This window comes from Muntiacus reevesi, chromosome X (genome assembly GCF_963930625.1).
Source record: "Muntiacus reevesi chromosome X, mMunRee1.1, whole genome shotgun sequence".
Taxonomy (NCBI): Eukaryota; Metazoa; Chordata; class Mammalia; order Artiodactyla; family Cervidae; genus Muntiacus; species Muntiacus reevesi.
The window spans coordinates 131333183-131347960 of NC_089271.1; the positions used below are offsets into that span (position 1 = coordinate 131333183).

The window sequence follows — 14778 nt, forward strand, 5'->3', positions numbered from 1 at the left end:
TATGTGATCTTGCACTCCCAACTAAATCACATTATGCCTTGCTTTCTTCATCTGTAACATGAAGATAATAACACAATTTATCTCATAGGACTCATATGGGGATTTAGTGAAATAACACATGTAACTTAGTAGACAGTAGCTACTGGGTAACTATTAATTTTCTCTTTTTATATAATGGTCTACATAATAAATGTTGAAAACTAACAGTGAAATATTTTCCTGTTGCTAATGGCAAACTAAGTGTGACCATTAGAAAAGACAGCTAAAAGCCAAAGAACTTTGAGAAAGAAATCATGTTGGGGATTGATATAAAAGTACATCCAAATGTCAGCAAAACTCCTCCCTCACTTGAAGTAGAAGCATGCCAAGACTTTGCTACAGTATTTACAAAAAATGTTATTGCTTGATATAATCATTAGGGTTTACAAGAAAATAGTCTCTGAAATAAGTGTTCTATTGTTGTTGTTCAGTCGCTAAGTCATATCAACTCTTTGTGACCCCATGGACTGCAGCACACCAGGCTCCCCTGTCCTTCACTGTCTCCTGGAGTTTGCTCAAATTTGTGTTCACTGAGTTGGTGTTGCTATCTAACCACCTCACCCTCTGCAACCCCATTCTCCTTTTGCCTTCAATCTTTTCCAGCATCAGGGTCTTTTCCAATGAGTTGGCTCTTTGCATCAGGTGGCCAAAGTATTACTTTCTTCTAAAACTATTAATATTCTAGTAGCATGAAACACTACTCATGTGAGCACAAAGTTGTGCTTGTAAAAGAGCAGGACTGCATGGAAATGACAAAATGGTAAATTATCCTGGAAAGCAAATGGGCTTAGATCATTCTGGCTCCTCTGCCCTGAGATGAGGTGAACACATTTGTAGCTACAGGAATTAGTTTTCTATAGATCTCATACAGATATATAACCTCAAGTATCCCCAGTTAAATGTTTTCTGTCCTAATAGTGTTGATGTGTTGAGAATCAAAAGGCAGTTTCTTAATCAAAACTATACTTACCTGGAGATGGATTTCCAGAATCTTCCTGTATCATTTTAAATAATTACAGAAGTAACCTGACCAAGACCAGCACTTCCTATCCATACCCTAGGGCTTGGATCCTGGAAAGTTGCAGGGTAAGTGACAAATGTCAGGTTAAAGACCCACTCCTAGAACATAATACAAATGAGAAACTCTTCATGACATTCAAACCATTTTGCTGTAGTTACAGAAAACATGGAAATATACTACTACCTCTTAAAAGGGAAACTTTTGAAAATGGATTTTCTTAGTCTCACATCTAACTTGCTTATGTGATTCATTCATAACTAGAGGTCCCTCATCATGTATATACCATGACAGTCTCCTGAAGTACACTGCACTCTGTGCTGTGCTTAGTCTCTCAGTCGTGTCCAACTCTTTGCAACTCAAGGACTGTAACCTGCCAGGCTCCTCTGTCCATGGGGATTCTCCAGGCAAGAAGACTGAAGTGGGTTGCCATGCCCTCCTCCAGGGGATCTTCCCAACCCAGGAATCAAACCCAGGTCTCCCACATTGCAGGCAGATTCTTTAATGTCTAAGCCATCAGGGAGGTCTGAGAATACTGGAGTGGGTAGCCTATCTATTCTCCAGGGGAACTTCCTGACACAGGAGTCGAACCAGGGTCTCCTGCATTGCAGGTGGATTCTTTACCAGCTGAACTACCAGGGAAGCCCACACTGCACTCTATTGGAAGCTTAAAATCAGAAAGGACCAGTTTCCCATTTCCCTTGTTAGAACCATGATTTATCAAATACTTATGTCCCTTTAGGTACTGTTTGCAAAGGCTGTGCTAATATTAAACCACATGCACACCTTTATCAGAAAACCCAGGCATGCCAAGAACAGCAGAGAAGCTCATAATAAATGGTTGTAAGATAAATTAGCAGTCTGGGAATTTTTTCCCAACTTACATTCTTTTAACTCCAATTTTTTCTGCCACCTACTCCTCATAACACTTTCTTTGAAATAAGACAAAAGGAAAACATTTGGGTGACATACAAAAAAACAATATTTATTTTACTCAAGCTTTTCTGCAAGAAGTTAAACAAAATGATCCCCAGTTGAAGGCATTACCAAAAATGTTAACATAGTTTCATGTATCCCTTCTGTGCCAGATGAGGAAAAGACTTATCTGAATGAAAGAATAAGAATGACCATTCTTACAGTGGGTTTACTTAGCTATGTGGAGAAAAAAAACATATAGGTTAGACATCAAATAGTACATAAACCTACTAATTTCCTATAGGTAGTGGGAATTAAGCTGATGTATTAAAGTATCCAATTGCTCTCAAGACCTGGGGATCACTTACCAGGAATTATAAAACAGCCATAGGCACTCCCATAATTCACTGCCCCATTCCCCGCCCCCCCCCAACTATTTTGCTACCAAAAGAGCAAGATGGAAACAAAACACAATTTTCCCACTCTCAGGCTGCAGGACTGTCTGGCATCAGTAGTTCCTTAGATCATCAGAATATTGGAGCAACCCCCACCACTGCCATCTAAGTAGGATGACAGGAAAAATGGCTTTGGGTGAGGCATTTAGGTGTTGTATTTTCTGGAAGTATAAGATCTGGCTAGGAAATAATAATCCCCTCCCTACACAGGAAAACCAAATATTCTTTCTGGAGAACAGTAGGGCAGAATGGAACATCCATGCCTGTCTTCCAGCCTCAACCTGACCTCAAATATAGAAGTGCAGGGAGGAAACATCTTGACATCAGTCATTGCCATGAGCCCCAATTTCCTCCTCCACTGTGGTGCAAGGACATTGCCACTTTCGCCCAAACCTGTAAAGAGTAGGGATGTCTTATCTCCCTTCCCTCTAAGAGCAGGAATTGGAACTAGCACTATCTTATTAATATGAATGAATGAATGTTTGGAGAACTTGTGACATAGAGTTCTCAAGTTCCTACCAGTAATCTGAGTCTATGTGAGGAAGGGGACTTCTCATTTCCATACTCTAAATATAGAGGAAGTAGAAATAGAGGGAATATATATATATATATACACATATGAATATGTTGTGGGGATGGGTGAGGATGGAGCCCTAACATAGGCAAAAAAAAAAACCCACAAAGGACTAATGTTGGAGCCTGGGATGGCTGGCTATCAGTATTAGAAACGAAGCCTGCTAATAACCATTTGGGAGAGTAAGGGAAAAGAGAAAGATACAACTATTCTTTTTTTCTCAAGCAAATATCAAAGTTCTAAGTGAAGAGAATACTTTTCTGTGTAGAAAATGCATAAACAGTAAATGCTGAAAACCTTCAATAAATGCAGACTCACATAGAAGTTACAAAATATTCGAGAATTAGTCATTGTTTGTCAATCTACTCACACTTTTCCTGAGATGCAAATTATTCCCTGCTCCTCTAGGTGCTGTGAACAGATTTGTATTCTAATTGCTAATGAGAGGTGAAAGAATACACAGAGGGAGATGAGGGAGAATGCAAAAGGGGAAATCAGGGTGGGGAGTGGGGAGCTGAAACATCTGAAAAATGACGGGTGGGGAGAAAAAACTGATTCAGCCCCAACTAGACTGTGAATTCTTTGAGGGAGTCAGCGCTTCACAGCTGGAGGCCCAATACAATCTGGACATGTGCTAAATACTTGATCTGAATAGCAGTGGTGAAGAAGAAATTCATCATTAGAGATTGTGTCCTTCAAACTCTAATATCCAATAAGTTGTTCTGCCTCCGCTGCCATTAAAAGCCTGCAGTGGCTTCAAAAGTTCTCAGTAAAGAAGCTGCCTCTGCTTTTTCTATAGTCACAGCTGGCCGACATGGATGCCTGGGCCTTTCAAAGCAGAGGAAAATGACGCTGGAGGGGATGAAGATTCCAGACTATTAAAGAGTTTTAATAGCCGTAGCCCCAACTCAATGGGATCCCAAACAATAGATAACAGATTATATCAATTCTGTTTTGTTAGATGTTCTCTATGACTCAAGTTTGAATTCAGCATTTACACCCAAAATGAGTTCTCCTACAAATAGTATGTGTTGGTATTATCTGAGAAAAAGAATTCAAAGCAGGCATAGATCCCTAAGGAAGTTGTCACAACTCTTGATAAGATTAACTCAACTGCCATCATCACTTTCTAGCTTTTGCCCCCTAGTGTGAAGCCTTCGCAAAAGATGTCTGCTTTTATAATTCAACAAAAATGACTCCGTTCTTTTCTCCAAAGGGCCTATTATTTTTAGTTTTTTGGTGCATGACTCAACAGAAAGACCTGTGGCTCTTATGAGCTGCCTGTTTTAAAATGGTCCAGTAGTTTCAGTTTCCCTTTAACAAGTTCCCAGATAATAAATGGAGAACGGAATGAATCTTCACAAGGTCACATTGAAGGTTAAAATAAATTATCTCCATCACTGAGAGGCTCTCTTCAGGCTTTCTATCAGCACTACAGAGTCAGTTTCTTCTTTGGTTTGTTTCTCATAGATGTCATACTTCTTCCAGTGCTGGAAGGGAAGAAAAAACACATGATGAATTTTCTAAACAGTGTTCTTTTCCTGAGTACCCACAGTAAGTGTCTATTTTTAGATTTGTGTGCATGGAACCCTAAGTGTATGTTTTCCTGTTTGTTTCAGGTTTTTTTGTTGTTGTTGTTGTTTTGACCCAAGAATCTTCTTCATCTGTTTGGCCAACTGAACGAATTGATCAAGAAAAAAGCATGGGATTGTTACAGGATGTTTAATAGCTATCTCAAAAGGTAAACTTATGTGGATATCTCCAAAACTGGAAACAAAGTATTTTGTAGAAGAATGCAAGAGTGACATATTTTTCTTACTTCAACTGTTTCTATCTTTATTTTTTTACTGCTCAAATTTGACCATTGCTCCAGAGTTGTCGGAGGCTCAGATAGGCATCAAGGTTTAGGGCAATATACAAAATATCCTAGAAGACAGTGCAGTTAAAAGGTTTCAAAGACCTTGCATTAACAACTTCATGGAACATCATTTGCAAGAACAGGGAATTGTGCATACAAAGTAAGCACATCTTGAACTCAAGTTAAGTGTGTCTCTTATGGTGAAAGCCAATATCCTAGTCCTTGCCTTCCTTCCTTCCAAGTCAGAGGAAAGAGTGAAATGTGAGCTCAGCCCCCTCATCTGTAAAACACAGTTGTTAGACTAAACCAGGAGACAGCAAACTATGTTCTAAGGGCCAAATCTAGTAGGCTGCTTGTTTTTGTAAATGAAGTTTTATTAGAACACAGCCATGTCTATTTGTTTCTGTATCATCTATGGCTGTTTTCATGCTACAACAGCAGAGCTGAGTTGCTGTAATAGACCCAATGACTTGTGAAACCAAAACTATTTACTATCTTGTTCTTTACAGAAAAAGTTTGTCAATCCCTGCACTAGATTATTTCTAAGCTCCTTTCTGCTCTGCTGTTTTCTAGTTCTGTAAGACTAGAGAAGTAAATGGAAAGAAGAAAAGCTAAAAACAAATGACAATGATGATTCAGCTGCCTCATGTTGTGCAACTGGAGATGGACACAGCAAGTCAGGAGCATCCAGTCTTAGAGCACATATAGAGGGATGAGTTGGGAAACACTGCTTAAAATATCCAAATTATTCTAAATATTTAACTGTGATACTCCTAGTAGAAAGGCTACAATAAAAAATACTGACAATTCCAAGTGCTGATAAGGATGCAGAGTATCTGGACTTTTTAAATATTGCTGGTGGCAATGTAAAATAGCACAATCACTATGGAAAACAGTCTGACAGTTTCTTATAAAACAAAATATACACTTACTGAATGACCCAGAAATCTCACTCCCAGGTACTGACAAAAGAGAAATGAAAATATGTCCACACAAAGACCTCTATATGAATGTTTATAGCAGTTTTATTCATAAAAGCCAAAAATCAGAAATAGTCATGATGTCCTTGAACAAGTAAATGGTTAAATAAAAATAAAAGCAATGGCACACAACAACACAGCAACATCATGCTAAGTGAAAGAAGCCAGACTCAAAAATCTGTGGGTTGCATGATTATTTTGGGCTTCCCTGGTGTTTCAAATGGTAAAGAATCTGCCTGCCAATGCAGGAGACCTAGGTTTGATCCCTGGGTTGGGAAGATCCCCTGGAGAAGGAAATGGCAACCCACTCCAGTTTTCTTGCCTGGAAAACCCCATGGACAGAGGAGCCTGGCAGGCTACAGTCCATGTGGCCACAAAGAGTCAGACACAACTGAGTGACTAACACTTTCACCATTCCATTTATATAATATTCAGGAAAAGGCAAAATCTTACGGATAGAAAACAGATTAGTGGTTGCAAGGGTACAGGATCAGGGAAGGGGGTGTACTGTAAAAGAGTATGAGGGAACTTGGAGGGATGATGAAGTTTTCTATATCTTGATTGGAGTGGTAGCTACAAAATTGCATACATTCGCTAAAACTCTTATAACTGTACACTTAAAAGTAAAATCTTAACACACTAAATTAAAAAAAAACGCACAGATACCTAATAAAAATCTAAAAACATATAACCTTAAAGTAATGGTTTATCCAATAAATGGCACTAAGACAACTGGCTAAACATTTGAAAAACAAAGTTAAACCCTACCTCACAGCCTATATGGATAAACGCTCTATGGATTAAAGACCTGTATGTGAAAAACAAAATCAAGTAAGTCCTGGAAAAATGTATTAAGGAGCAATTATATAAATCTGTAGTAGGAAAGAGCTTTCTACACATAACAAATAAAGGAAGAGGGAGAATAAGATGGTGGAGGAGTAGGTGGACATGGAGTACAACTCTCTCCACAGATACATCAGGAATACATCTGCAGACACAGAAGTGCATGCAGAACACCAGTGGAAAGCAGACAGAAGTACCTGACCAGAGGAAAAGAATATATAGAACCATGTAAAACTCGGTAGGATGAAGGAACTAGGGGGAAAAACAGGAGTGTTAGTAGGACTGGACCTGCCCTTGGCGGGTGGGGGAACTGAAGCAGGGGTCCGATCCCCACATTGGGGCAATCATCTGAGTCAGAGGAGAAACATTTAAGGCTGAGAGTGAAACAGCTGATCTGTGGCAGCCTAAATGGAATGAGAAATGGAATCAGACAGTCCTTGCTGCAGCCATACATACACCAGACAGGGACGCAGGTCTCCTGGAAGGTACAGAGGCTGGGCGCTTAAGTTTACGAATTGTGGAGCAATCCCAGGGCAAGGGCTTCTATTGACTGGGGCGAGACCAACTGAGGGGACCTGAGGGAGGAGACTGTGGTGGGAAATGCCTGTGGAGGAAAGTCAGGTAGCCATGGAAGCAAGGCTATAGCGCTGAGTCACACGCAGGGGGTGGAGCCATCACCATAGCCTCTTTCTCCCCACATGCCAGCACTGGCAGCTGAACAATAGAGTCTGGCCTATCAAACTCCTGACTGCACTGAACTACAGAACAGGACCCCACCCAGGGTGCTCCTTTAAGTGTCTGATGCACAGATCTACAGAATAAGACCCCAGCCAGGGGGGCCCCTCTATGTACCTGATACACCGAACAACAGAGAAGGACCCCAGGCAAGGGAGCCCTCTAAGTGCCTGAACAGGCAGAGTTATGGAGAAAAACTGGCCAAAGAGGCCTTCTGATCACCAGCTACAAGGGGCTTGAAAAAAGACTCCGATAGGGCCGCAACTCCTGCGGCAGAGGCAGTCCGTGTCCCTGCACATTTGGTGCCTGGTGGGTCTCTGCAGGCCAAGCAGCTTGTACCACCTTCATGCTGAACTCTCACTGGGGCAGAGCTGCCACAGGCAAAAAATTCTTGCATCTACACATGCAGGGTCACTTCGATAGTGTCTGGCTCTTTGCAACCCTATAGACTGTGGCCTGTCAGACTTCTCTGTCAGGGAGTGGGGTTCTCCAGGCAAGAATGCTGGAGCGTGTTGGCCAATACTGGTTGCCATACCCTTCTAGAGCACTATATTTCCTGTGCCCAAGCTGCCAACTCCCCTGAGTACCTGGTACTGCCAGAACCCCTGCAACCCAAGCAGCTGCACCACCTCCACACCTGGCCCTCACAGAGGCAAACCCAAATCCTCCAGGGCAGCCTCAGGAGCAAATCTCAAAGGAATCCCAATGGAAATACCCAAATGCAGAGGTGGAGATAAAACCACAATTGAAACCCAGGGACAGCGTGGCTAAGGAAGAACACCCAAAACCTTCCCACCAGCTGTACAAGCTGCAGATTAAATCCACACAATCAACTAGGCAGACTCTGTGTCTATGGAAATATATAAAAGGTCATGAGAGCTCTCACAAAAGAAAATGCACTAGTTCTGATAGCTGAGGACATTGGAGGCAAGAACACATAGGAATTGGACCAGATTAGAATATGAGCTGCCCCCACAGCAGGTCCAGAGATCAGCACAGTGTTGGAGGGCACCCTAGGGAGGTGAGGTGGACTTTGACTCCCAGAGAGGGAAAGGACTCTGACAGCAGTGACCCAGGAAAAATATTTATTATTCTTAGGTTTTGACTTGTTCTGTAGATTCTTGTGGACTTTTTCTTTCTTTTTTCCCCCTTTCTTCCACCCTCTGTTGTAGTTGCACAATTTATTGGCACTATAAAATCTAGTTAAGCTTCTGAGTTTTTTCTTTTTTTTCCTCAGTAACATTTTTTATTGTTATTATAAACCTCTGCCTGTATGTTGCACTTTTGCAACTCTGTGGAGTTTTCCCTTTTCTCTTCTTTTAATTTTAATTTTTTAAACCTATCATTATTTTTCTACATTTATTCCTTTGTTTGCCTTTCCTACTGTTCTTTTCCCCTTGTAGTTAATCTTTAGTGTATATAAATCTTCTTCATCTATCTCTATTTAACTTTGCATATTTATTCTTTCTTTCTTTCCTTTCCCCTCAACATATAGGTTAGTTTTGTTTTCACGGCTTTATTCCCCACTTGGCACCTTGAATTAGTTTTGTTTTCCAGTTTGTGCTTTAGTTAGTTTTTTTTGTAACTGGTAAATATAACTTTTGATTTCCATTGTTCCCTGGGTCAATCTACTGTACTTTATTTTTGTTGGACTTTTTTGACTTTGCTCATGGGTATATATGTATATGTGTATATTCCATTATTTTAATTATTATTTGCCTGATTTTGTAACTGCCATTTTTCTGGGGTTCATCTTTGGTTTCTTGTTTTTGGATATTTGTTTTAATCTCACTTAATGCCATAACAAACCACTTGTGGAATCTTCACTCCTGACCAGAGATCAAGCCCCGAGCCTTTGGGAGCACTGACTCTAAGACCCTAGACTACCAGAGAACTAACCCTAGAGAGTATCAAATACTGAGAACTCACACAAAGGAAACCACTTGAATTCAAGACCCGGCATCACCCAACCACCAGTAGCACCCTGTGAAGGACGCCTCATCTAAATAACAAACAAAACAAAAATACAAACCCAATCATTAGCAGACAGGATTACCACCTCACTCAGACTTGCCCATCAGAAGAAAAACAAAGAAACACACAAAAACTCAGCATAAAACTCACCCTATACAAAGCTCACACAAACCACTGGACCAAACTTAGGAGGGCAGAAACCAAAAGGAAGAAAAAAATTCAACCTTGAAGCCTGGGAAAAGGAAACTTTAAACACAATAACTTACAAAAAAATAATGAAAAGGCAGAGAAATAATACATAAATGAAGGAACAAACTAGAAATACATAAGTCCAAATAAATGAAGAGGAAATAGGCAAACCATCTGAAAAAGAATTCAGAATAATGATAGCAAAGATGATCAAAAACCTTGAAAACAAAATGGAGAAAATGCAAGAATCAATTAACAAAGACCTAGGAGAATTAAAGAATAAATGTACAGAGACAAACAACACAATTACTGAAATTAAAAATACTCCAGAAGGAATCAATAGCAGAATATCTGAAGCAGAAGAATGAATCAGTGATCTGGAAGATAAAATGGTGGAAATAATTGCCGAAGAGCAGAATAAAGTAAAAAGAATTGAGGATAGTCTCAGAGTCCTCTGGGACAATATCAAACACACCAACATTCAAATTATAGGGGTCCCAGAAGACGAAGAGAAAAAGAAAGGGTATGAGAAAAGTTTTGAAGAGATTATAGTTGAAAATTTCCTCAACATGGGAAAGGAAATAGTCAATCAAGTCCAAGAGGCACAAAGAGTTCCATATAGGATAAACCCAAGGAGAAACAGGCCAAGACATATACTAATCAAACTAACAAAGATTGAACACAAAGAAACAATATTAAAAGCAGCAAGGGAGAAGTAACAAGTAACACACAAGGGAAACCCCATACATTTAACAGCTGATCTTTCAGCAGAAACTGCAGACCAGAAGGGAATGGCAGGATATATTTAAAGTACTGAAATGGAAAACTCTACAACCAAGATTACTCTACCTGGCAAGGATCTCTTTCAAAACTGATGGAGAAATCAAAAACTTTTCAAACAAGCAAAAGTTAAGAGAATTCAGTACCACCAAACCAGCTACAACAAATGTTAAAGGGACTTATATAGTCAGGAAATAAAAGAGAAGAAAAAGATCTACAAAAGCAAACCCCAAACAATTAAGACAATGGCATTAGGAACATACATATCAATAATTACTTTAAGTGGAAACAGATTAAATGTTCCAACCAAAAGACACAGACTGGCTGAATGGATACAAAACAAGACCCATGTATATGCTGTCTACAAGAAACCCACTTCAGACCTAAGACACATATAGACTGAAAGTGAGATGGAAAAATATATTCCATGCAAATGGAAAGCAAAAGAAAGCTGGAGTAGCAATCCTCATATCAGAAAAAGTAGACTTTCAAATAAAGAATATTACAAGAGATAAAGAAGGACACTACACAATGATCAAGGGATCAATCCAACAGGAAGACATAACAATTGTAAGTATCTATGCACCCAACATAACAGCACCTCAATACATAAGACAAGCACTAACATACATAAAAGGAGAAATTAACAGTAACACAATAATTGTAGGAGACTTTAACACCCCACTCACACCAATGAACAGATCATCAAAACAGAAAATTAGTAACAAAACACAAGTCTTAAATGATTCATTTGATGAGACGGATCTCATTGATATCTTCAGGACATTCCAGCCAAATACAGAAGAGTACACCTTCTTCTCAAATGCACATGAAACATTCTCCAGGATAGGCCACATCTTGGGTCACAAATGAAACCTCAGTAAATTTAAGAAAATTGAAATTGTATCAAGCATCTTTTCTGACCACAATGCTATGAGATGAGATGAGGTTTTTTTTATAAGAAAAAAACTGTAAGAAACACAAACACATGGAGATTAAACAACACGTTTCTAAATAACCAACAGGTTACTGAAGAAATCAAAAGGGAAATCAAAAAGTTTCTAGAAACAAATGACAATGAAAACACAACTCAAAACCTATGGGATGCAGCAAAAGCAGTTCTAAGAGGGAAGTTTATAGCAATACAATCCTACCTCAATAAACAAGAAAAACATCGAATTGACAACCTAACTTTACACCTAAAACAACTGGAAAAAGAAGAACAAAAACAACCAAAATTAGTAGAAGGAAAGAAATCATAAAGATATGAGCAGAAAGAAATGAAAAAGAAATGAAAGAAAAAATAGTAAAGATTAATAAAATGAAAAGCTGGTTCTTTAAGAAGATAAACAAAATTAACAAGGCTTTAGCCAGACTCATCAAGAAAAAAGAGAAAAGCATCAAATCGACAAAATTAGAAACGAAAAAGGAGAGGTTACAACAGACAATGCCGAAATACAAAGAATTGTAAGAGACTATTATGAACAACTATATGGCAATAAATGGACAGTCTGGAAGAAATGGACAGATTCTTAGAAAAGTTCAATCTTCCAAGACTAAACCAGGAAGAAACAGAAATTATGAACAACCCAATTACGAGCACTGAAATTGAAAGTGTGATAAAAAAATCTCCTAAAAAACAAAAGCCCAGGACCTGAAGGCTTCACAGGAGAACTCTATCAAACATTTAGAGAAGAGCTAGTGCCTATCCTTCTTAAACTCTTTAAAAAAACTGCAGAGGAAGGAACACTTCCAAACTCATTCTATGAGGCTACCATCACCCTGATACCAAAACCAGACAAAGACAACACCAACAAACAAAACTACAGGCCAATAACACTCATGAACATAGATGCAAAAATCCTCAACAAAATTTTAGCAAATAGAATTCAGCAACACATCAAAAAGCTCATACACCATGATCAAGTTGGGTTTATTCCAGGAATTCAAGGATTCTTCAATATTTGCAAATCAATGTGATACACCATATTAACAAATTGAAAGATAAAAACCATATGATCATCTCAATAGATGCAGAAAAAGCCTTTGACAAAATTCAGCACCCATTTGTGATTAAAACTCTTTTAAAAAATGGGCATAGAAGGAACCTACCTCAACATAATAAAGGCCATATATGATAAGCCTACAGCAAACATTATTCTCAATGGTGAAAAACTGAAAGCATTCCCCCTATGATCAGGAACAAGACAAGAGTGTCCACTTTCACCATTATTATTCAACATAGTTCTGGAAGTCCTAGCTATAGCAATCAGAGAAGAAAAAGAAATAAAAGAAATCCAGATCGGGAAAGAAGAAAAGTTCTCATTGTTTGCAGATAACATGATACTGTACATAGAAAATCCTAAAGATAGTATCAGGAAATTACAATAGTTAATCAGTGAATTTAGCAAAGTTTCAGGATACAAAATCAATACATAGAAACCACTTGCATTTCTATATACCCATAATCCAAAAGAGAAGTTAAGGAATCAATCCCATTCACCATTGCAACAAAAAGAATAAAATATCTAGGAATAAACTCACCTAAGGAGACAAAAGAATTGTATACAAAAAATTATAAGACACTAATGAAAGAAATCAAAGATGACAAAAACAGATGGAGACAACAAAAACATAATCCATGTTCCTGGGTAGGAAGAATCAATATTGTGAAAATGACTATACTACCAAATGCAATCTACAGATTCAATGCGATCCCTATCAAGTTATCAATGACATTTTTCACAGAACTAGAACAAAAAATTTCACAATTCATATGGAAGCACAAAAGACCCCAAATAGCCAAAGCAGTCTTGAGAAAGAGGAATGGAACTGGAAGAATCAACCTTCCTGACTTCAGATTATACTACAAAGCTATAATCATCAAGACAGTATGGTACAGAAATATAGAACAATGGAACAAGATAGAAAGCCCAGAAATAAACTCATGCACCTATGGGTACCTTATTTTTGACAAAGGAAGCAAGATTATATAACAGGACAAAGAGAGCCTCTTCAATAAATGGTCCTGGGAAATGCAGACAGCTACATGTAAAAGAATGAAATGAGAACACTTCCTAACAGCACACACAAAGATAAACTCAAAATGGATTAAAGACGTAAATGTAAGATCAGAAACTATAAAATTCTTAGAGGAAAATATAGGCAGAACACTCGATGACATAAATCAAAGCAAAATCTTCTATGACTCACCTCCTAGAGCAACAGAAATAAAAACAAAAGTAAACAAATGGGACCTGATTAAACTTAATAGCTTTTACACAGCAAAGGAAACTATAAGCAAGGTGAAAAGACAACCCTCAGAATGGGAGGAAATAATAGCAAATGGAACAACTGACAAAGGACTAACTTCCAAAATATACAAGTAGCTCATACAACTCAATGCCAGAAAAACAAACAACCCAATCAAACAGTGGGGAAAAGACCTAAACAGACATTTCTCCAAAGAAGACATACAGATGGCTAACAAACACATGAATAGATGCTCAACACTGCTCATTATTAGAGAAATGCAAATCAAAACTACAATGAGATATCACCTCACAACAGAATGGCCACCATCAAAAAGTCTCCAAACAGTGAATGCTGGAGAGCATGTGGAGAAAAGGGAATGCTCTTGCACTGTCGGTAGGAATGTAAATTGATACAGCCACTATGGAAGACGGCATGGAGATTCCTTTAAAAAGTAGGAATAAAACTACCATATGACCCAGCAATCCCACTCCTAGACATATACCCTGAGGAAGCCAAAATTGAAAAAGACACATGTATCCCATTGCTCATTGCGGCACTATTTACAATAGCTAGAACATGGAAGCAACCAAACGTCCATCGACAGATGAATGGAAAAAGAAGTTGTGGTACATATACATGATGAAATATTACTCAGCCACAAAAAGGAACACATCTGAGTCAGTTCTGATGTGGTGGATGAACCCAGTACCTATTATATAGAGTGAAATAAGTCAGAAAGAGAAAAATAAATATCATATTCTCTGGCATATATACAGGATCTAGAAAAATGGTACTGAAGAATTTATTTGCAAGGCAGCAGTGGAGAAACAGACAGAGAATAGACTTATGGACATGGGGAGAGGGGAGGAGGGGGTGAAATGTACGGAGAGAGCAACATGGAAACTTACAAAAGTAAAATAGATAGCCAATGGGAATTTGCTGTATGGCTCAGGGAACTCAAACAGGGGCTGTGTATCAATCTAGAGGGGTGGGATGGGGTGGGAGATGGGAGGGAGTTTCAAAAGGGAGGGGATATATGTATACCTATGGCTGATTCATGTTGAGGTTTGACAGAAAACAACAAAATTCTATAAAGCAATTATTCTTCAATTAAATAAATAAATTTAAAAAATAATAAAGGAAGATTTGATTTCAAAAAAGAA

The 14778-nt window shown here is 38.5% G+C and overlaps 1 protein-coding gene across 2 annotated transcripts in view; it reads right to left on the reverse strand.

The window, feature by feature from the left end:
* Window positions 1–2021: 2021 nt before the first annotated feature.
* The window catches only part of IL13RA1 (interleukin 13 receptor subunit alpha 1), a 69968-nt gene continuing 57211 nt past the window's right edge, over window positions 2022–14778 (reverse strand). The window contains exons 11-12 of one of the 2 annotated variants that reach the window (XM_065915896.1): window positions 5792–5821; window positions 2022–4491 (exon numbers count right to left, since the gene is read on the reverse strand). In XM_065915896.1, coding sequence (XP_065771968.1) covers window positions 4399–4491; window positions 5792–5821 — 123 coding nt within the window. In that variant the 3' untranslated portion in view covers window positions 2022–4398. The remainder of the gene's footprint in view (window positions 4492–5791; window positions 5822–14778) is intronic. The other variant, XM_065915897.1, reaches the window with a different exon arrangement.